This window comes from Ambystoma mexicanum, chromosome 12 (genome assembly GCF_040938575.1).
Source record: "Ambystoma mexicanum isolate Mex_15411 chromosome 12, UKY_AmexF1_1, whole genome shotgun sequence".
Lineage (NCBI taxonomy): Eukaryota > Metazoa > Chordata > Amphibia > Caudata > Ambystomatidae > Ambystoma > Ambystoma mexicanum.
The window spans coordinates 90,633,736-90,655,712 of record NC_090936.1 but is presented as its reverse complement, the minus strand read 5'-3'; the positions used below and the strand labels follow the sequence as shown (position 1 = coordinate 90,655,712).

Below are 21,977 nucleotides of genomic sequence, written 5' to 3'. Positions count from 1 at the left end.
CTGCGAACGTCTCGCGAGACTTCCTTCCGTGGTCTCGGTATCCCCAACCAGGTCCAACAAATCACGCAGGGCCAACAAAGCTGGGGCGATGGACAAGTATGCCAAGGCGCTCTCCAGACAGGAGCAGGGGGTGGCTGCCCTGCCCCAGGACGATCCAAATGCACCCTCAAGTTCTCCCCAGCCAGATCTTACAACACTGATGGAATCTATGGCCAAAAACTTTGCGTCATTCCATGAAAAATTAGATGATATCAACGCTAGTGTAGCTTCAATGCACACCAAACTGGACCAGCACGGCACTAGGCTGGTAGAGGCCGAGACCAGGATCGGGGCCAATGAAGATGAGGTCCACGTGCTCCAGAACACAGTCTCTGACCAGGTGCGTGATATGGAGCAAGTCAAGGCGAAGTGCGACGACTTGGAGTCCAGATCTCGCAGGAACAATATACGCATTGTGGGGGTCCCGGAGACGGCCCTCAAAGGCAAAATGGAACAAGCTGTTGAAAAACTCCTGAGACACCTCTTGGGCAATCCTCAGCTCTCCCCTTACTTCACGATTGAACAAGCCCACCGAGTGCTGGCCCCCCGCCCCAGGCCCGGCGATTTCCCCAGGCCAATTATTGCTAAAGTCCTCAGCTTTAGGGACAGGGATCACATTTTGCGGTTGGCCCGGGAGAGGGGCGAGTTGAAACTGGATTCTCAAACTATCCGAATCTTCCCTGACTTCTCTGTCAATGTTCAAATGGAGCGCAGACAATTCAACAGTGTGAAAAAGTTGCTCAGAGAGAGGAAAGTGGAATACGCTATGTTGTTCCCCGTGAGGCTAAAACTCACCCATCGCAATAAATTATACTTTTTCACTGGCCAGACGAGGTGGTTAAATTCATTGAATCCCATATTCCCCTTGCCGGTCCGGTGGACGAGCCTTTGGATGAGGGTTGAGGCCCCCTGTCTGGTCTCCAATGTCTGCGCCTCCATCTGTACAACTGCGCACTCGACAGTTGCATTTTCCTTGTTATTTCATGAGTCCGAAATCTTGTGTATCCATTGCTAGTTGTAACTTGTTGCAATGTCTCCTGGAAACTTGTTCTACTGCTGTACTACCTACGGTGTATCGCACCATTCTTCCACTCAAGTCGGGTTCACGGCAGCAACGACCCCCGCTACAGTTGCAATGCCGAGTTTGGCTTGTTATGGTCATTGGTTGCGCCCCAGTTGGGCGCACAGGCGAGCGTTGCCCTGTTGGGTTTGGCACTCTCACATTGGATCATCGGGTGGGTTACTGGCCACTGCCGTGTTGGGGGGGCAGTGAGGGAGGTGGGGGTACTGTTGTGGGATGTTATAACAAAAATAGCGGGGCAGTAGCAGCTCTGGTTGCGAGGCAGCATCTCGATGCATTGACACCCAGCTTATATTCAACAAATAATGCCACACTGCTGGGATGTCCCCTAGGTCTACATGATGGCTATTAGGCTAATGTCTTGGAATATTCGAGGGCTCAGCAACTTCACTAAGACCCGCAGGATAACAGCATACGCCCAGAGACACGGGGTCAAAATACTCCTCTTGCAGGAAACCCATGCTCTTGCATACCTATCGTCCTTTCTCGCCCCGACATGGGGCCCCAACAAGTATTTCACGGTCTACTCCTCCCAGTCCAGGGGTGTCCTCACCTTAATTCATAAATCTGTGGAATTTTCCTTGCGTACCAGCCACAATGGTAGGTATGTGATCCTCCACTGTCTGCTTGCTAACAGAGAGTGCCTCCTTGTTAACACTTACGCCCCGAGTATAGACGCACCTGATTTTTTCGACCACATCAATGTCATGCTCCAGAGATATGTTGGGGTCCCAATCATCGGGGAGGGGGGGGGGGAGAATATGAATCTCATAATGGACTCTGAGCTGGACAGATCAGGCATTGCACCCAGAATAATGTCCAGGGCTGCCCGTCACCTCCAGGCACACATGGGCCCAGCAGGCCTGATTGACGCCTGGAGAGCCCTCCACCCACTGACCAGGGAATTCACATTCTACTCTTCTGCCCATGAGAGCCCTTCCAGAATCGATCTTTTTCTCCTTTCGGCCGGGCACATTGGCAAAACACTCGACATGCAAATACTACCGTGCACGCTCTCCGATCACTCCCCGGTCACTTTGGACATTTCCCTGCAGCCTGCCCTTCCCTGCCACTCCAACTGGCGCTTTAAGTCGGAGGCGCTACACGATATGGTCTTCAAGGCCGACATACTTGCAGATATCACCTCGTTTTTCGATAACAACAAACGCCATGACACAACAGATGGGGTAAGGTGGGAGGCATTCAAAGTGTTCATCAGAGGCATGTGTATCTCCGGGGAGGATGGGGTATTGAAAGACATTAGGAACTCCTTACGTTGCTCCGAGTCCAGACTCAAGGTACTGGAGCGTGAGTGTGCTTCCGCCCCCTCCCCACCCAAGTTAGCGCAGATACGAACTGAACTCAACACGTTTGAGTCCCTCGCCCTCAGCGAGATTAGATATCTTGCCCAACCTGCTGCGGCTCGGAAGTATGGCGAAGGGGAAAGACCTGGCCAAACCCTAGCCCGCCTAGCCCGGATTGAAGGGGGCAGAGCCCGCATTGATAGCATTATCGACAAGGATGGAGTTCGGCATTGGTCCGACCAACCCATCCTTGAAACATTTGCGGATTTCTATGCAGACCTGTACGCCCGGCAGCGCGAACACAGCCCACATGACCTGGATATGCTCCTTGACCGTATCCCCATGTCCATTATATCTCTGGCCACTAAAGAGCAACTAGACTCACCCATCACCCTGGATGAAATTGCAGCGGTCATATCTACCCTCCCTAAAGGGAAAGCTCCTGGCCCAGACGGCTTAACTGCTGAATTCTACCAAGAGCATGTCGCCTTGCTGGCCCCGCGCCTGTACGAGGTGTGGGATGAGTCGCTAGGCCTTGCTACCCTCCGCGGTCCTTGCGCGAGGCTGTTATCATTGTGCTTCCCAAGCCGGGTAAGCCTCTTGACGAATGCGGCTCCTATATCCCCTGTCCCTCATGAATAACGACACCAAAATATTTGCCAAGATCATTGCAAATAGGTTCCTCCCCATCATGAAATACCTGATTCACCCTGACCAGAGTGGTTTTGTCCCTGCCCGCTCCACTGCCTTAAACATGTGGCGACTGTTCAATGTTATCTCCAGAATTGACCCCAAAGCCAACGGGGTTGCTGTGACACTTGATGCCCAAAAGGCTTTTGACATGGTTTCATGGCAATACCTTTGGGCAGTGCTTGAGAAGATGGGTATCGGCCCGCGCATGCTGTCCTATATCGAGCTACCATACACCAACCCTGTGGCCAAGGTTCTGGTTAACTCTCATCTGTCAGCTTCCTTTACCCTCCACAGGGGGACAAGTCAGGGATGCCCATTCTCTCCCCTTCCTTTCCCGATGGCTATTGAGCCCATGGCGGATAGGGTAAGGGATACGACTTCGAGATGCCCACGAGATTATATCACTTTATGCGGACGATGTACCTCTCTACATTAGGGACCCCTCAGTCCATCTTGACCCAATAATATACGAAATCATCAAAATTGGCACATTCTCGGGCTTCACTATAAATTACACCAAATCAGAGATCTTCCCCCTCACGCCCGCAACTCCCCATCCGGCATGCAAATTCCCGCTTAAGTGGGCTCCTGGGGGCATCAAGTACCTGTGGGTCCATGTTTCCCTCTCGATACCCTTGCTACTGGCCGATAATTACGTGGCCGCTGCGCAATATGCTGAGGCCAAGATGAAGAGATGGTTCAACCTCCCCCTCTCACTATCTGGGAGACTATCGTTAATCAAAATGATCATAGTTGCGAAACTACTTTACATATTTGCTAATGTTCCGATCTGGCCTGGGAAACAATATTTCGCGGACCTGCATGCGGGGTTCGCCCGCTTTCTATGGCACTCCGGTGCCGTACGCAGGAAGTGGCATCATATGACATTACCCTATGAGAGGGGGGATTCAACGCACCGGATCTTACATTGTACTGGACGGCCGCTCAGGCTCAACACACTGGTACAGTCATCAGGACCCCCCCCCACATGTTAAGCTTGAGATCCTTGCAACAGAGGAGGTAAATGTTATGTCCCTGATCCTTTTTCACTCGTATCACTCGGATGCCCCGGCCGACCCAGTGGGCGCCACCATCAGGGCATGGAAACAGGTTCTACTACCCCACTCAGACTTCCCCCCCGTTCTACAAATGGCTTCCCTTGTGGTCATTCCCGGGCCTTGCCCCCACACAGGATAAGCTCCAGTACTTTAGACTCAGAGCGGGAGTCCAAGGCATGTGGCCTTCGTATCCGCAAGAACCTCCTGAGTCCCCCGAGATCTGCTACATCGCTAATTCTGCTGGGGGTAGGGGCATAGTGTCCGCTCTGTATAAAATGTTGATAACACGTGCTGTGGACCCTCCCCTTGCGGTCCGAGATGCTTGGAGCCGGGAACTGGGGTTGGACATTACTGATGGTATATGGGCCAAAATGTGCATACACACGCAAGGTCTCCCTCAACTCTAGAATCGGATGCATGAAATTCAAATTACTTAACCGCCTGTAGTATACTCCTCACGTGGTGGGTAAATTTGCTCAGGACCACCCTCGCCCTTGCCCGAGATGTAGATCTGGTGATGCGGACCATGCCCACATGTTCTGGTCCTCGTTTTGGGAGGCTGTGCTAGAGGCACTTTCTGAGATGGTGGGGTTCCGGATTGACCCCGACTCCCTTGCTCTTCCGTTTGGGCTGTGGGAGGGGGCCGAGGCTAGACAGGCCACTAAATTCCTGAATATAGGGGCGATGGTGGCCAAGAAATGCATTTTGCAGTGTTGGAAGAGACGCTTCCCCCCCCCCTTCACTGGAGACGTGGCTAAAGGCCCTTACTTGGACACAAATCTGTGAGGACTATATTAACACGCTGCCTGTTTATGTTCGCCCCAAAAACGTATGGACAGAGTTTTGTAGTTATTTGAACGCCAGGGCAGACTTGGAGCTTCTATCCTCTCCTCCAACTCCTGAGATGGCTGCTGAATGAGCCGACTTGCGATGGACCATGTGGTAATTAATTTGTTCTTATGAATTTGTGTGGTCTTCTGTTGAGTCTTTGCACTGTTATATATACCTTATTATGTAATAAGAGATGTTGATGTAATATGTCACGCGCCAGCTACTGCTTCTTGCCAATAAAGAAAAGTTTTTTTTTAAAAAAGGACTTTAGAAAACAGAGCAGCGAGGATGGGATGGCGTTTGCAACAGAAAATCAATTGTTGGGTTACCTTGCAACTTGCAGTGGCTGCTCACTTTGAAGTGTCTGCTTATCTGCAGCCAAATCCCAGAGAGCCGGCGGCGCCAACCCGGTGTCAGACTCCTTAATTCCTTAAGACACAATACACAGGGCAATGCAATTAGTGGGCTGTAACACATTGGTGCATGTAACATAACCTATTGAAAGCAACCAAAACAAAATCAACCAAATTGAAAGTGCTAACACACAGACATGAATATGGATATTAGTGCTACGATCTAAATAATACCAGGGCCTACAGATTTGTTTTAAAAATGTTTTTAAAAAAACAACAGTGTAGGAGAAGACCACTAAGCATGATCTAACACTAGTTATTTTACCATTAAAAAAGGGAATTTAGAAAATGTTTGAACCAACAGCCATTTCATGTGCATTGTCAGTGCTAACTGAACATCTAACACCTGGCATAGAAATTTCAGCAAGCCACGACAGTCCACTGGGTCACTGAGCACCCAGTACGGAAGGATAGCGTCATGATATATGGTTTTCATATTGTGTTACATCATATCAAAGAACAGCTTCAAACAGCATTTGTGAAAGCGCTATAACAAGCAACTGGCCACTGCTCCCCAGTGTATGAACTAGAGGGCAGTAGATGCCTCTTGCGCTACAGCGCTTCTTTGTCATGGTTGGGAAGAAAGTCCTTTCACCATGAAGACAGTCTGTGGTGACTAGAAGAACTCGCGCAGACATCCACTATGCGACAGGTGGCTGACATGCCCAACATCATGCAGCCCAAATGGGAAGTAGGCACACCATTTCCTCTGCCTTTTCAGCGTGGAGCTTAGCGGTAAGGCTGGCATTCACTGAGGGGGGCTCTCAGTCTGGCACCTTTATCTGTGGCCCGCAGCTCCCACGGGCCACATGCTGCCACGTCACTCCCTCCCGTCCCCTTTGGCAGCCCTACAGAGCCTCATTCGAGATCATGCATGAGGCAAGGCTATTATAGAGTAGGTAACTAACCATAGGCCACAATGTCATTTACTTACCCCATTCGAGGGAAGCGTGGAGGAGAAATTCACACTTCACACAGGCCAGTAACATGCACTCTGGACGATACAATCTGTGTTGAGCTTTGAGGGCCGGCGGCTGGTGCTCCCCACAGGCTTCCAGCACCAGGAGTGTGGAGGGGGTTGGGACTCCTTTCAGATGCAACTCTTCTGACGTGACCCTTTCTGCAGCAGTTATCCACCCTGGCCTTTTCAACAGCAGACACCAACACAACAAAAACTGTAGGGTACTCCAGTGCTCCAGATAAGATTTGGAAGTGAGAGTATGTTACTCCCCATTTTTTAAAGTTGGGAGTAAAATGATTTTTAGGGAGTCCATATGTTTTAACTGAAAGATTGTTATAAGAAACAAGTTACTTACCTGTAACTGTTGTTCTCCAGCATGGGTCTGGCATGGATTCACATGCTCATGAATATTCCCAGTCGTCAGGCTGGGAATCCTCGGTAAAGAAAAAATCAGTATCAGTTTCGTTTCTGATCTGTCTTTCGTAGTAGTAACCAATCACTGATCTCTGCGTCATACTGACCACAGCCAATGACTGCCCTCTACCTAAGCCCCGCCTCTGGCAGCCATCTTCAGATTTGGTAGCACGTGAAGTGGCAGTATGACCAAGTGAAGAGCCGCAGAGGGGTAGGTGGGAGGGTTCGCATGTGAATCCATGCCAGACCCATGCTGGAGAACAACAGTTACAGATAAGTAACTTGTTCCTTCTCCAGCATGGGGTCTGGCATGGATTCACATGCTCATGAATATAAGAATAAATAGCAGTACACACATGCACAACCACGGGGGGTGGCAAAAGGCTCAACATTAAGCAATACAACATTAAGCATCTCTTACCTCCTCACCAGGCTCACCTTAAGCGAACAGGTTGCGCAGCACTGCTTGGCCGACCCTGGACTCCTCCCTGGAATCCCGATCGACGCAGTAGAATTTCGTGAAGGTGTGCGTCGACCTCCACGTAGCAGCCCTGCAGATGTCCAGCAGGGGCACACCAGATAAGAACGCCGTAGTAGCAGTGATCGCTCTGGTCGAATGGGCTCTCGGACGGCCTGGCAGCGGTCGGTTAGCCAACCGGTGAAGGTGCATGATGCAGCCGGAGAGCCATCTGGAAATGGAAGCCTTGGAGAGGGCCTTCCCTTGGTTCACAGAGCCAAAGTTCACGAACAGCTGCGATGTCCTCCGGAAACTCTTCGTGCGGTCCATGTAGAACTTCAGCGCTCTAGCCACATCCAGCGAGTGCAAAGTCCTCTCAGCCGGCGACGAAGGAGACGGGAAGAAAACCGGTAAGACCAAGGGCTCGTTAAGATGGAAGTCCGACGGCACCTTGGGCATAAAGGAGGGGTGCGTCCTAAGCACCACCCTCGAGGCATGGAAAGACAAGTACGGTGCTTTACAGGATAGGGCCTGGATCTCTCCCACTCGTCGTGCAGAGGTAATGGCCACCAGGAATGCAGTCTTCCACGACACAAACTTCATCGGTGCGGAGTGCATCGGCTCGAATGGGGGTCCCATGAGCCTGGTCAGCACCAAGTTAAGTTCCCACGCCGGGGCCGGGGCCTTCACCGGCGGGAACGACCGGAACAGTCCTTTCATAAACTCTTACCAGTCGATCGGACCACAGGGACGTCCGTCCTGTGGTTCTGGTATATCTGGAGATCGCCGCCAGATGAATCTTAATGGAGGCATGGGCTAGCCCAGCCTTTGCCAGCGATAGCAGGTACGGCAGCACTTGAGGGGCCGTAATCCGTAGGGGGTTGATCTTCTGTGCTCGGCACCAGATAGAGAACCTCTTCCACTTATGACTGTAGCATTTGAGAGTCGAGGACGCCCTGGCCTTTGCAAGAACCTCTCTGCAATCGGCCGGTATATCGTAGCCTCCAAACTCTAGCGCTGCAGGAGCCAAGCCTGCAGGTTCAGCGACGCCGGGTCGTGGAAGATGGCGCCTCCTTCTCTGGAGAGAAGGTCCGCGTCCGCCGACAGCTTGATGGGAGGGGACGTTGACAAGTCCAGAAGGTCCGGGAACCAGATCTGCCGCGGCCACGCCGGTGCGACGAGGATCATCCTGCACCGGGACCGCTTGAGCTGGTTGATGAGTTGAAGCAACAATGGCAACGGAGGGAACCCATACAGGTATAGTCCGTCCCAGGGAAACGAGAACGCATCGCCCATGCTTCTCGGCTGGGGAAACCTGCTGGCGAACCTCTTGCACTTCGAGTTCGTCGCTGTCGCGAACAGGTCAATTTGGGGTTTGCCCCATCGTCGGAAGATTTGATCCACCTGATCCTGGCGCAGTTCCCACTTGTGACACGCGCGCAGCTCCCTGCTGAGCGAGTCGGCGATGGTGTTGCCTTCTCCTGCCAGGTAGAAGGGAACCAGGAACATCCCCTGGGCGACCGCCCAGTGCCACAGATCCTGTGCCTCCTTGGATAGGGCTGGGGATCTGGTGCCTCCCTGCTTCCGTATGTAAAACATCGCGTGGTGTTGTCCGTGAAGATCCGCACCACCTTGCCCTTGAGCGACGGGAGGAACGATTTGAGAGCCCAGAACACGGCTCGGAGTTCCAGGACGTTGATGTGCAGGAGCCTCTCCTCCGGGAGCCAGAGGCCTCTTGCGTGGAGATCTCCGGTGTGGGTGCCCCAACCTTCCAGGGAGGCGTCCGTCGTCACCGTCTCCTGGTACGCCGGCGTCTGAAAGTCCTTGCCCGCCGTGAGGTGCGCTCGAACGCCCCACCACTGAATCGCCCGCCGGAACACCTCGTTGAGGGGGACCCCGTCTTCGAAGGTGCCCGTCGCCTGCATCCAACGGGCGTCGAGAAATTCCTGAAGAGGGTGCATCCGTAGTCTGCAGAGGCGCACCAGGTAGATGCAAGAGGACATCATCCCCAGGAGGGGCTTGAAGGACCTCACCCTGGCCACGTCCGTGGCAAGCAGGCGCTGGACTTTGCCTAGAATGGTGTTCGTCCGTTCTTCCGACGGGGCCACCAGGCGCCTCACTGTATCGAGCTTCGCTCCCAGAAACAGGGCCACCAGCGACGGTACCAGGCGGGACTTGTAGTTTATGGAGAATCCCAGGTCTGTGAGTAGCTGGACGGTCCTCGCAGTGTGTTCAACGGCGAGTTCCCTCGTCCTTGAGCGGATGAGCCAGTCATCCAGGTAGGGGTAGACGTGAATCCCCTGCAGGCGCAGCCGCGCAGCCACTGGTGCTAGGCACTTGGTAAAGACCCTGGGGGCCGACTTCAATCCGAACGGCAGTGCTCTGAATTGGTAGTGGCGTCCCTGGACGACGAACCTGAGGAACTTTCGGAGACTTTTGAGGATGGGAACGTGGAAGTATGCATCCTCCAGGTCCAACGACGATAGAAAGTCGCCTTCCTCCAGCTGCCCCAGTACGTGCTGGAGGGTGACCATCATGAACTTCTGTGATCTGATGTATTTGTTCAGACGACGAAGGTCCAGGATGGGGCGCCAGCCGGCCGTCTTCTTCCTGACGAGGAAGTACCTTGAGTATACCCCGGAGCCCCAGAGCCTCTTCGGGACAAGCTCGATGGCGCCTTTCCTGAGCATCGCCCGTACTTCCAACAGCAGTTGCGGGACGTGATTCTCCTTCCTGGCCACAGGTGGAACGTGAGGGCACTTCTTCAGGAATTCGATAGTGTCTCCTCTTGCCAGGGTATCCAGCATCCAACCGTCGTTGGAGATGGACTTCCACGCGCCGACGAAGTTCGTCAGCCGGCCTCCCACCGGGGTGCTTCAGTGGGGGCCCGAGACCACGGCCGGTTCAGTCCTGCTTGGAGGTGGTGGCCTTGCCGCCCTGGCCACCTTGCAGAAGGCGGCGAGACGCTCCCTGCTTGCCGCGACCCCTGTAGGCCTCCTGAGACGAGGAGCGTGCCGCCTGGCGGTAGGACGACGAGCCACCGCTGGATCCCTTGGAGGCACCTTGTCTGCCTCCGGAGCTCCGAAAGGGCCGTCGTTGCTGAAGGGCTCCCAGGGCGCGGGCCGTCTCTGTGTCCGTTTTTATGGCTTGGAGGGATTCGTCCACCGCCTTCCCGAACAAGTTGCTGCCGTCGAACGGCATGTCCAACACCCTGGTCTGGACTTCCTGACGGAAGTCGGTCGCCCAGAGCCAACCCCATCGTCGTAGGCAAACACCGTTGGACAGCTGGCGGAACCCGGTATCGGCAATATCGGTTGCCACCGTTATGGCGTGGTCCGACGCCACCTCGCCCTCTTGCAGTATTTCCAGGGCCTCGGACCTCTTGTCGTCCGGCAGGAAGTCCAATATGGGGGCCAGCTTAAACCAGAGCTCCCTGTCGTAACGGGCCACGATCGCCAGGGCGTTGGCCGCTTTGATCGTCGTCGCCGCCGACGAAATGACCCACCGCCCCATGGCGCCCAACTTCTTTCCCTCGCCGTTGGGCGGGGAATTCGACATCGAGGCTCCTGACCCCGCCGCTTTCTTCTTCGCCGCCGCCGACACGACCGAGTCTGGCGTTGGCTGGGCCCTGAGGCACAGGGGAGCGGTTTCGGGGACCCGGTACTACTTCTCGTACCGGTCCCGTTTGGCTGGTGCCGTGGAGAGGTTCTTGAGAACCGACAGGCCCTCCTCCCAGATGTCATCGATTAGGGGCACCGCGATGACCGTCTTCCTCTTGGCCTCCCGGCGCTGATAGAGGAAACCTTCCTTTCTCTGCTCCTCCGGGCAGAGCTGGAACAATTCGGACGCCCTGGCGATCATGGCGTGGAATGAGCCAATCTCGTCGGGCGGCGAGGCCCGTGCGACGGGAGACGGGAGACCCGTTCCGTCGTCGTCGCCCTCAGAACCCGTCGTCGAGCCCAACGCACCGTCATCTCCCGACTCGTGGGAGGATGAGGAGGGAACTGCAGGCCTTACGGGGGCGAGCGGAGGAGAGGGTTGGGTCCTCCGTCGTTTGTTCTTAGGACTTCCCGACGGGCCAGGTTGCGGGTCCTCCAGCCAGGGCCATGGGAATCTCGTCCTTATCTCAGAGCATAAGGACTGGATGGCCGACAAAATGGCCACCGAGCCATCCTGAGGCCTAGGATCCGGTTGCGCCGGAAGGGAAGGCCGCTCTTCCTCACCATCGTCTTCCTCGGTCATCTCCCGAGGATCTTCCTGACGGGATCGAACCTTCTCGAATTGGACTTCGAGGTTCCTCACGGCCTCGGTCAGTTCCTCCTCTGAGGCTGACCCCGAGCTCGAGGAGGGCACCGTGCCCCCCCCCTCGCTTCTTCCATCATGGCGGCCACAATGATGGGTTGAAAAGAGGATTCCCTCCTTGGCGGCAGGGAAACTCTAGTCCCGGAGGCGGTCTCCGCTGGCGGTGTCTCTGCCGGCTTGGCCAGAGTCGCCGCAATAGCCTCGATAGAGGCCTTCGCCTGCTGGGTAGGGGCCTTGACCACCTTAGGTACGTCCCGGGCCCTCTCCTTCGGGGGAGGGGCGACGCCTCGCTCCTCCTCTTCCGAGATCGGACGGGGCTTCTCCCGAAGCTTACCCGGGGTCTCGGACTTCCTCTTCCCCGAACCGGTGCGTTGGCTCGTGGTTGACGGTGCCGGGGAAGGTGCGCCCTGCCTGGCGACCGAAGAGCCTGACCTTTCGGCGCTCCCGGAGCCAGCGGACTCACGGCGCTTGGCCTGGGTGTTGGGCCCCCTTCGCCGGGGCGCCCGCACAGGACTTAGAAGCCCGCTCGGACCCTTTCTTCTTCTTCTCACCCGTCAAGCCCTTCTCCAACCAGCTTGCGAGACGGGATCGACGGTCCCTCATGGTCCGCTCCGACAAGTTCTTGCAGAACTGGCAGTCCTTCTCTACATGAGTCTTGTCCCCATGAAGACAGTAGAGACATCGCGAATGTTCGTCTTCCTTAAACACATTCTGCAGCCCGCATCCAGGGCAGCTGCGAAACAGCTTGGGACCGGGTGACGAACTCGCATCCTGGGCCATCTCGAAGTAGGCCGAGAATCTTCTGGAATCCTCCAAGAAGTTAATTCGACGAAATCTTCACCCTTGAGGGGCGCAGGAAAATCCTGCAACGGGTAGCCGTTAACGGGAGTAGAAACGGTGGAGCTTGAGGCTAGATTAACCGAAAAAATGTGAAAATTCACCTGAAAAAGCGCGAAACACGCAGTAAAAGCTCGAGAGCTAAGCACGAGGACTCCCAACACTTGAACGTGCGGTAAAAATCTGAAGATGGCTGCCAGAGGCGGGGCTTAGGTAGAGGGCAGTCATTGGCTGTGGTCAGTATGACGCAGAGATCAGTGATTGGTTACTACTACGAAAGACAGATCAGAAACGAAACTGATACTGATTTTTTCTTTACCGAGGATTCCCAGCCTGATGACGGGGAATATTCATGAGCATGTGAATCCATGCCAGACCCCATGCTGGAGAATATTTATTTCTTTGCAGCTAGTTATTCATGCACATTAAACAAGATACAGGTTTACTTTTGATCTACGTGATCCGACCGCGGCCGATTTTACCGTGGCCGAAAAGTTTGCATATGAAATGGACGAACCACAAAAGGTTTCGTACATTTCCCATGCAAACACACGTACAAAACCCCACCCACGACACAGCCACCACCCACACCCTCAACATAAACAAACCTACTTTTAAAAAAATACTTTTACTAGTTTCTCCTCTGATCCGCACTTTCCACTCTCCCCCTTCCATGCACTTTTCTCACTTTCCCTTTCCCATGCACTTGCACGTTCTCAATGTCACTGGGCCTAGCAAGATCGTTGTTGTGTTTTCCCTTGCCTTGTTGCGCTCTGAAACACCTGTGTATGAGCGCGATACAAATACAATATCATACCATACCTTCTCTTCAAGCTGAGTCCGTGCAGCGCCAGTTCCCTTTCAGTTCCGTTATCGGGAACTGGCGCCTCAGGGCCGGGGCTGCAGAGGTTTCCCCCTCAGCCCCCGCTCACTATACCGTAAAGTATAGTGAGCGGGGTGTTGTGGGGGTCACCCCCGTAGCCCCTGTTTTTTTTCTTCTTTATATACTTACCTACAATGCTACTGTAACGCTCACCTGATTCCCGCAGAGGGGCCGGTCTTGACTGGGTGAATGCCGTATCTTCAAAGGTGATGTGTAACACACGGTTGGCTCTTTGGGCTGGACCTCTGTGCACTGTATGTCTGACTCGAAGAGTAAGATGTCTGCAGATAGAAAATATGGGATTAATAAACTGGGGTTATTGGGTGCCTCTCTCCTCTTCCCTTTCTCTTCTCCTGTAGAACCCCAAAGGTTAACGCCCTCACCTTAGGTAAGTGAACGCTGAGCTCTCCATCTGCCTCGGGGCAGGGTGCCGTAACCAGTTTCTTCACTGGATAAGGGTGCAGGCCTCTTGACCTCAGAGGACTGCTGTCCGTCGTTAACTGCACGAACGGTAAGTTCTGGGCACTCAAATGTCTTAAAAGTCTTTTGTAATGATATTTCTTGTTTTGCAGGGTTCCGGCGATGGCGGATGGCGGGCTGATGAGAGTTGAGGATCGAACCCGCGTGAGGAATAGAAGCGCCTGGAAGCACGTAAGTAAGCGCTTGTAGCCTGCTTCACAATGCGCACTAACTGTCCCTTTTATCTTGCAGGTACAAGTTCGGAGCTTTAGAGAAGCTGAAGGGTGCTGGAATACCCACTGGATTCGGCGTGGGAAGGAGTAATGGCACGTGAGTAATAAAGTTGCCCAATGTCTTTAAACGCACCTTCTTTTGCCTTTCAGATGCGGGATGCAGCGCCGAAGGCCTCCGGAGCGTGCGAAGAGCTGGTAAGCTTTTGTCTTTCAGATGCCGGAATGCAGTGCGAAGACCTCCGGAGCATGCGAAGAGTAGGTAAGCCTTTGTCTTTCAGATGCCGGAATGCAGCACGAGGCGTTGGTGACAGCCGATGGACCAGGTAAGAGATGCGCTGCCACTGAAGACTATAGTGCTAACCTGTTCTTTCTTTGTCTTTACAGGTGCTGCTGAAGACTGGATTCCAGGCTGGTAAGCCTTTGTTCCCTTAGGCCCAGGATCAGAAGCAGAAGACACGATGAGCGTTCTGCTGCAGAGAATGCAGAATAACGCGAAGCAAGATTCATCCATCGGGTGTGGTTTAAATAGCCTCCTGTAGTGCTTAGGTGTCTCCTTCCACAGCCACGCCTAGGTAAGAAAAGAGTTCCTGCTTTCCAGAAGAGTTCCAGTGTTCTGAACCTAGGGAGTGGCTCCTGCCCCACCCAACAGGAAAAGTAGTCCCAAACAGAAGAGGATAAGGGGTTCAACTGGCAGGTAAGTAAGCAGCATGGTCTGCTGCAGGTAAGTCCACCCAAGCATTATGAGCCCGGCGCTTCCAGCGCTGGGACTGGGCATCTTTATGAGCCTGGTGCCACTGGCGCCAGGACAGGGTCCAAAAGGTCCCAATCGGGACTGGCTGGCACTCGGAACCGGGGTTATGGGTCTGCTTCCAAGGGAGTCGGGCAAGTCCTGATCTTTTGGAAGCAGAGATCATGACAGCTACCACCAAAGGTTCAAACTTTTGGTGTTCGAACCTTTGGTGGTTGCATTCGGGATTTTTCTACATGCAAGCTTTTAAATACGGTAAAATCGTAGAATACTGTTTACTTCTTCCAATCAGACAGTTAAAATAGTCCGTTCTTCCTGTGGTACTTCGTGCACTGCTGGTCCAAAGATATCCATGGAGCTGTGAGGGTGAAAGAGGGCGCAAGAATTTTCCTATTTTTTGTTGCAAGTATTTTTACTCCCTAGGTTTATTTTTGGGAGTATTTGCCAATTTTTACAGAGTAAAAGTGGCCGATACGTCCCTTATCTGTAGGGCTGGGGTACTCATCTGCAAGAAGGTGGGCCGAAGCAGAATGAAACTGGAAAAAGGTTAGAAGCTTTTGACTGCATCTTGCAACAAGGATCAAAATTAATATTCGGTAAGCAGAAGCTAAAGGCAACTCCTGGGTATCCAGCCGCATTAACCAGGAGCTACCAGAAGGGCCAGTACACAGCGTTCACCCAAAAATATAATAGAATACACAAACGTAAACATTTTATCCATTACTTAATTTTTCGTATGCTTTAAATGTTACATAGTTGTGTCCTAATATTTATTTAAAGATGGTCTTAAACACAGAGCGTTAAATTCAAGTGTCTTTGTCATCAGTTGGCCTGAGAAGCCAAAAGGTAGCTCCCGGTAGCCATTACGACCTTTTTCTGAAGTCAGTCTATAGAGACTTTATAGAACTACACCTTGGGCAATACAGCCTTATACTAAGAGTTGGAGTTCCTGTAACAACTGAGATTATATTTGGTAGCAATGACAGAGCAGCCAGACTGATTTTAGGAGGGAGAGAGGGCTGTAAAGAAGTTCAAAGAAGTTGCAGTATATATAAGGTCCAAAGATACACTTATGTATTTTCACAAGAATAGTTTATTTTATATATATACACACACAGGCAAATAATTGTTTAGAAAGGTAAGTACTTTTATCATTCATAAAGAATTATAAAAACCAGCACAATACTTTTTGTATGTAAACCAAAGTAGAAACTCAATTTAGAATGGCAGTATGCCATTTAAGGGTAGAACGACCACATTAAGTAGACTTTTAGAATGACAGTATGTAATTCAAGGTAAGCAGACTCTACTGGTAGTCAACCATGATGCTTATTCGGTTTCAGGAATAATATAGTTATACCAACAATGTTACAAGTAAGTACTTTACAACATATGTAATTCTTTTTTACAGGAATATTACAGTTACACCCATATTACTTTTTAGAATAGTGGGACACAATTCAAAGGTAAGCAATAACTTAGAATGACAGTATGCACTCAGTATTCTACATTTAGAATGTTAGTATGCTATTCAAGGTGAGTAAAACCCGATTGGTAATAAACGCTTACACTTAATTCTATGCCGGGAACATATAGTTCTACCAATGCAAATTTCTGGTAGCTGTTGGTGTCAAGCTAACCAGGCTCTTTTAGTCTACAATAAGTTAGATACATCCTAGCTCCCCTCAATTTCAAACTGTATTCAACGATTTAGTGCTCAAATGTGAAGATCTTGAAAATCCTTCCCAGCGTGAGAACATAAGAATGAAAACCAATGTAAAAGAAGATACGAAAGTCTTTAACATCCCCCATTGAGTCCAATATCTCTTGGATCAGATTCTGTGCCTCACCAATATAAAGGCTATCGCTACTGAAAGTACACTGCATCGGGACCCTGCTTCAAATCCAAGTTAAATTGACATGGTATCTCAAAGGAAAAATTTCCTATGAGCTCATCGTCACGCCCGCCCCCCCCCTTGCACTTCACAAGTACAACAATATCAACGCTGGTTCCAAACATCTCTACAAAAAAGAAGAAGTGGTTACATATGAAACAGCAAAACGTCAATATAGGAGGAGGTCTCTTCCTGTTGGGGGTAAATTCCAGTTACAAGGTCACACAGACAATCACTGCCTTTCAAGAAGGTCTTGCGGTACTGAAAATGGAGAACAGTGGCAAAGTCAAGATCAAAAGCATGTAGTGTGTGGCTGGCAGCCGCACAATGCAGATGCAAACCTACAGCGCTCCAGGCCAGCCCAAAACCTGTATCTGAGGCAACATCAAACCCACCCCCACACCCCTGTACTGTTACAGCTGTTGGTGTGTGGGGGGGGGGGGGGGTAATTAACTCCTTTAGTTCTAGTGCTCTCTGTTAAAGCACCTGATGTACCCAACTGGTGCTGGAAAGCCTTTGGATGGGCTCGGAGTGTGCAGAGGCAAGATGACACCCGCGGCTTCAATGAGGTAGTAAGTGGCCTGAAGACAACTTGTGCGGTTTGACGCAGCAGCAGGCTATGGGGAGACCAGGGGTTCTCCCTCATCCACACCCTGAGGCATCACTGGACTGCCAGCATGGAGCTGCCGTAGCACCACGTTTGTTGCCACAGAAAACTAAGACTCGGTCCGGGGACCAGCGCAGCGTGTTACCCAGGGTGTCGCTGAGCCACTGGTCTTCCTTCTTTGAGGTTTAAGGAGTGATTTTACGGCTCCCCCACGCCCCACTGCTGGATAGCCCTGTGCCGGATGGCTCAGCAGGGGCACTGGAGGAGTGACAGGGAGATGGCGAACTTGGGCTGGAGCAGGGCGATCGGACCCGCGAGAGAAACGCCTTGTCTCCGGCTGCCAGACATGTCTACCCGAAGGTAGGAGCGAAGCATCATCGTGGCATGAGGCGGGCACTTTTTTGGTGGCGAAATTACAGGCTGTGACCACAGTTGGGGAGAGTCAGGTACCTGCCACTTGGCCTTCCTTCTTCTGGACTACTGGAGATATCTTGAGGCAACTAGGGAATCCTGCACAGATGGATACATCTTGGACCCCAAGCAGAATTAGCAGCAACGAAGCTGGTGGTGGTGGGGACTGGTCGCCTGGAGGCCGAGAAGGTGGTGACAGAGCTCATGACAGGGGCCAAGCACAAGAAAGCCTCACAGGGCAATACCCTGGATAACTACACCCCACTTAGGGGGACTGGGCGGGGCCCTGACAAGGGGCGGTTGAGGGGTGGGGGGGAGAGACTGTTGAGGCCCCGCTACAAGGAGCGCAAGTGACTCAACAGAAGGGAGAGGAGCCATCATTGGCCCCGATGCTGGTGGAGATGAGAAGCAGTCAGGCAGCCCAAGAGCAGAAGTGGGTGTGGATATAGCGCTGATGCAGGAGAACCTAGGGGTGGCGTCAGATAAAACTATGGTGGCACAAGGAAGGATCTCCATGCTGGAGGACTGTTAGACAAGATGTCTATTTGGGCAACTTTCCCTCCATAATTCTATGGACTTCCAAAGGTTCTGCTTTTGTTTTTGAACCTGTCCTGACTTTTTACAGCCTTTTGCTCATTTTGTTATTGGTGGGGGGGGACTGTTAGGCAGAATTGCAGGCAGTACCCTCTGGGAACACCACACACAATTAAAACTACAGGTGTAAGCAAAAACCAACCTTTGGTATAAATCTGTACCACACACTTTTGGTAGCGAGCTGATCAGCCAGGCTTATCTCAAGAGGGAATGTGAGCAGTAGAAGAAGTTACACAGAAGTATCACAATCATAGTGGTTCGAGTAGACACTTACACTCAAGGTTTCTTGGTAACAAAATATGTAAACATTTAATTACACAGTCATTTAGAAAACTTTCATCAGTAGAAATCAACTCAATATTAAACACCAATATACTACAGTATCAAACTAAATTATAAAGACAGTTTTAGCACCCCTGAAAAAGCATCCAAATGGCACTTCCGTACTTTTAAATAGGAATAAAAAGCATAGCTTTGTACAAAGGGTTAGAAAACCCTTCTTTTAGGTAATACAAGAGTTCAATGTACCAGGTGGGTCAGTACAATACAATAGGCCAGGCCAAAGTCAATAGTCTAGTGTTCTTGTATAGGAGAGCACAGTTCTGGTACAAATAGAGAAGTCTTTGTAAACATTTTTAGAAGTAGTTCAGATGATAAAGTAATATGCGATGGGTCACAAGCCGATTAGGCCTGCGAGTTGGTAAAGTTTCACAAACTTTCACTGCGAGAGTTAGGGTCTCTCAACCGGATGGCACAGTACCTTAAAGTGGAGCAAAAAGATACACTGAAGACGTTGGTTCCTGGCAGGTCCTGCAGGTCTCGTTGTTCCTGAGCCTCAGTTGTGGGGCTAAGAGGGAAGACGTCGGGGGACTCGTGCACTGCACGGGATCGTCGTCAGAGCAACCAAAATGGCGTCACTTCAGCTCCAGTAGCTGTGGCTTCCAAACACAAACTGGTGTCCTTCTCCCTGGTTAACCTTAACCAGCTCCGAGAAAGGTATCCAGACGTTTGCCGAGTTGATTGGTCCCACCAACTTAAGTGAGAAGCCGTCCTTGAAGGAGCTTCTCCGTTGAATGAAGATCTGGCCATTCGGGGTTCCAGCAGGGCTTCACCGGGCAAACCAACGGTCCAATGGTTGCAGCAGCCGTCCTCTTCCAGCTCGTCTTTGGTTCTTTCATTCCAGTGGTCGACTCTGCCTTCCAGTCCTGGAGACTCGCCTTTTAAAAACAGTTTTCTCACATTCATTCCAGCCTAGCTGTCACTCACCAAGCAGGGTGGCTGTCCTTGCCCGACAGTCAGCCAGCCAATCACGCCAGAGTGCATTTGGGTCTCCTAGGAGACTAAGCACAGGGAGTTTCGGGCACCACACTCACTTCCTGCCCACCCCAGACAGACGCCATGGGCGGACTTCAGTCCTGGAGCCCGCCAAAGGCTCACGAACAAAGGGACCAAATCTAGTTTGGCGCGCAGAATTAAACACCAGAAGTACCTTTCCACAAAGAAATGGCGAAAAAAAGATGATCGGAGTCTGTTTTTAAAGAGGGGTCTTGGGCGCCATATTGAAAAACATGGCCCCGATTTTTAGCTACCGGTGTTCACGGTCGGGAAAAATCATGGTAGTTCGTTATAAAACGACTGCCATCAGCCATTTCTATAGGAAAGTGTAGCTTTTCAAAGCTACAAGAGTTTAGACATACGGGATACTAAGTAACCCCTCCAGCACTCTGTAGGAAGATTGTTTGTGCTGGGTCTATGAATTTAAAAAGACTAGTAAAGTCAATTTAACTTTACATTCTCTGGGGAACAGTAGTTCATCCCAGAGAAGGTATTTAAACCTTGGGGAGTCAAAGGACACTCCTGTGCCACTGCACTAAAGGTGCTGTGTGACAACAATAAAGATGATGCATGGGGGCGTGGCCAGCCGAGGACCCGAACGGATGGCTCCTCAGCGAGCTCTGCGACTTCATCCCCGGAACCCTGATCCCCCTTATAATGCACTGATAAACCTGCAAAAACAACCCATGCAGTGATGAACTTCGTGGGCATTTGAAGAACTGAGAACTTGGCAGCATTGTTAGCACATGTGAAGTAGTGGAGGAATCTCGGATCGACCCTCTGTCAAGACGGTGGCTGCCGCGGACTTCATACAAAGAGCGAAGTCGCGGAACTCCGAAAGTATGCGAGCGGAACAGAGAAGCATACTACGAACACGGGGGTCTCCCTGCGTGCCCCGACAACATGGCCAACTGGCACGGGAGCGAGTGGAGAAGATCGGTAATTTCCCCCCCCCGGGTGCGTATCATGATGCACTGGCTCGGGCTGCAGCAGGTGGAAGCGACGCACCTTGGAGCCTGAGGCGCGCGACCATCAGAATAACCGCAGGCCATAGAAGACCTCAGAGGAAGTGAACGCGCGGTGTCCGACCGCTGCGAGGACCTACATGCTGGCAGCCCGGCGGCAAGCTCGGAGGTGAGCAGACCAGCTGGGAGGGGGGGTGAGGGGGAGGGTGGCAGCGGCTGCATGGGTGATACAGTGCATGGGGCCCCTGCAGCTACATATACAGCTGTGGCGGTGACTCCTGCAGGGGTGTGGCTGCAGGAGGCGAGGCATCAGCAACACACTGGCTGATCTCCAATATGAACAGCGGCATATTGTAAACTACGCACCCCAATCACTCCCAGCAAGTTAAAGGAACACACATGGAGCGGCCCGTGCGGACGCCATTTTGATTACACACTGCCGGATCCCTGTAAAACAGCAGGTTGTAGCCCGCACAGAAGCAGGAAAGGGCGTCAGGCGGAAAAACTGACTCTCAGCCCAAGTGGTCTCTGACAATACAGCGGGGTCCTTCAAGGGAAGGATATCAGACTCTCGCAGCCTCCCCCACAACCCGAAATCGAAAGTAATCAGACAGATGGGGTGATGTAACAAAGCATGTCAGCTAAAGCAGACGCTTAACAGAAAGTGAAAGAACAATTGCCCGATCCCAAAAGAAGCTAGAACCATAGCATACACCCCAAACTTGTGGCAAATGACACAAGCTATAAGCTGCATGTGACATCCCTGGGAGTGAAACCTAAAGCAGAGTGAAGAGGAAAACAGCAACCATGCTGCGAGACATCCGTTTGGTGGACTCATATGGCCCTGGTACAAAGCTCACCCATCCAGCATAACACGGGATGTATATTTAAAGGATGGGCAAACAAAGATAACAAACTAAGAAACTTAACCCCAAAAGAGGTGCAAGGAGCAGAGGGGCAGACCCTGTGGGGCTCAAACCGGAAGTACAGCATAAATCTCAGCCCACAGCACAAACATAACACAGATAAAGAACTATAGGTGGTTCCACAAGGAATCTAGAGAGACAAACATCACACACACCGACCAAGATGTCCAAACAACGAAAACTAAAGGTCAAGGCTCTGGCAATATCAAAGCCATGCTGCAGACAGCAGATACTCAAACGCAATCAGGTGCAGGCGATGGCCCCTCCAGAGGGGGCGAGGAACGCCGAAGACACACCTATTCGATAGTCGGACCTGCTAGAAATGCTGCAAGAGTTTAAGAAAGACATTAAAGAAAGTGCAACTAACCTAGCTAAGTCCATCTCTGATCTCAATAAACGAGTCTTGGAGGTAGAAAAAAAGATCGACGAAGTTGAAATAGTGATAATAGAGCAGAGCCATGAACATGACATCTTGGCAAACAGAGTCCTTGAGTTGGAACAACAAATGTAACGTATGCAGAATAAACAGGA

The 21,977-nt window shown here is 51.8% G+C and overlaps 1 protein-coding gene across 1 annotated transcript in view; it reads right to left on the bottom strand.

The window, feature by feature from the left end:
* The window catches only part of PSMC2 (proteasome 26S subunit, ATPase 2), a 233,299-nt gene that overhangs the window by 161,815 nt on the left and 49,507 nt on the right, over positions 1 to 21,977 (bottom strand). The window contains exon 4 of the mRNA XM_069628069.1: positions 5,336 to 5,435. Within this exon, the coding sequence (XP_069484170.1) occupies positions 5,336 to 5,435 (100 nt within the window). The remainder of the gene's footprint in view (positions 1 to 5,335; positions 5,436 to 21,977) is intronic.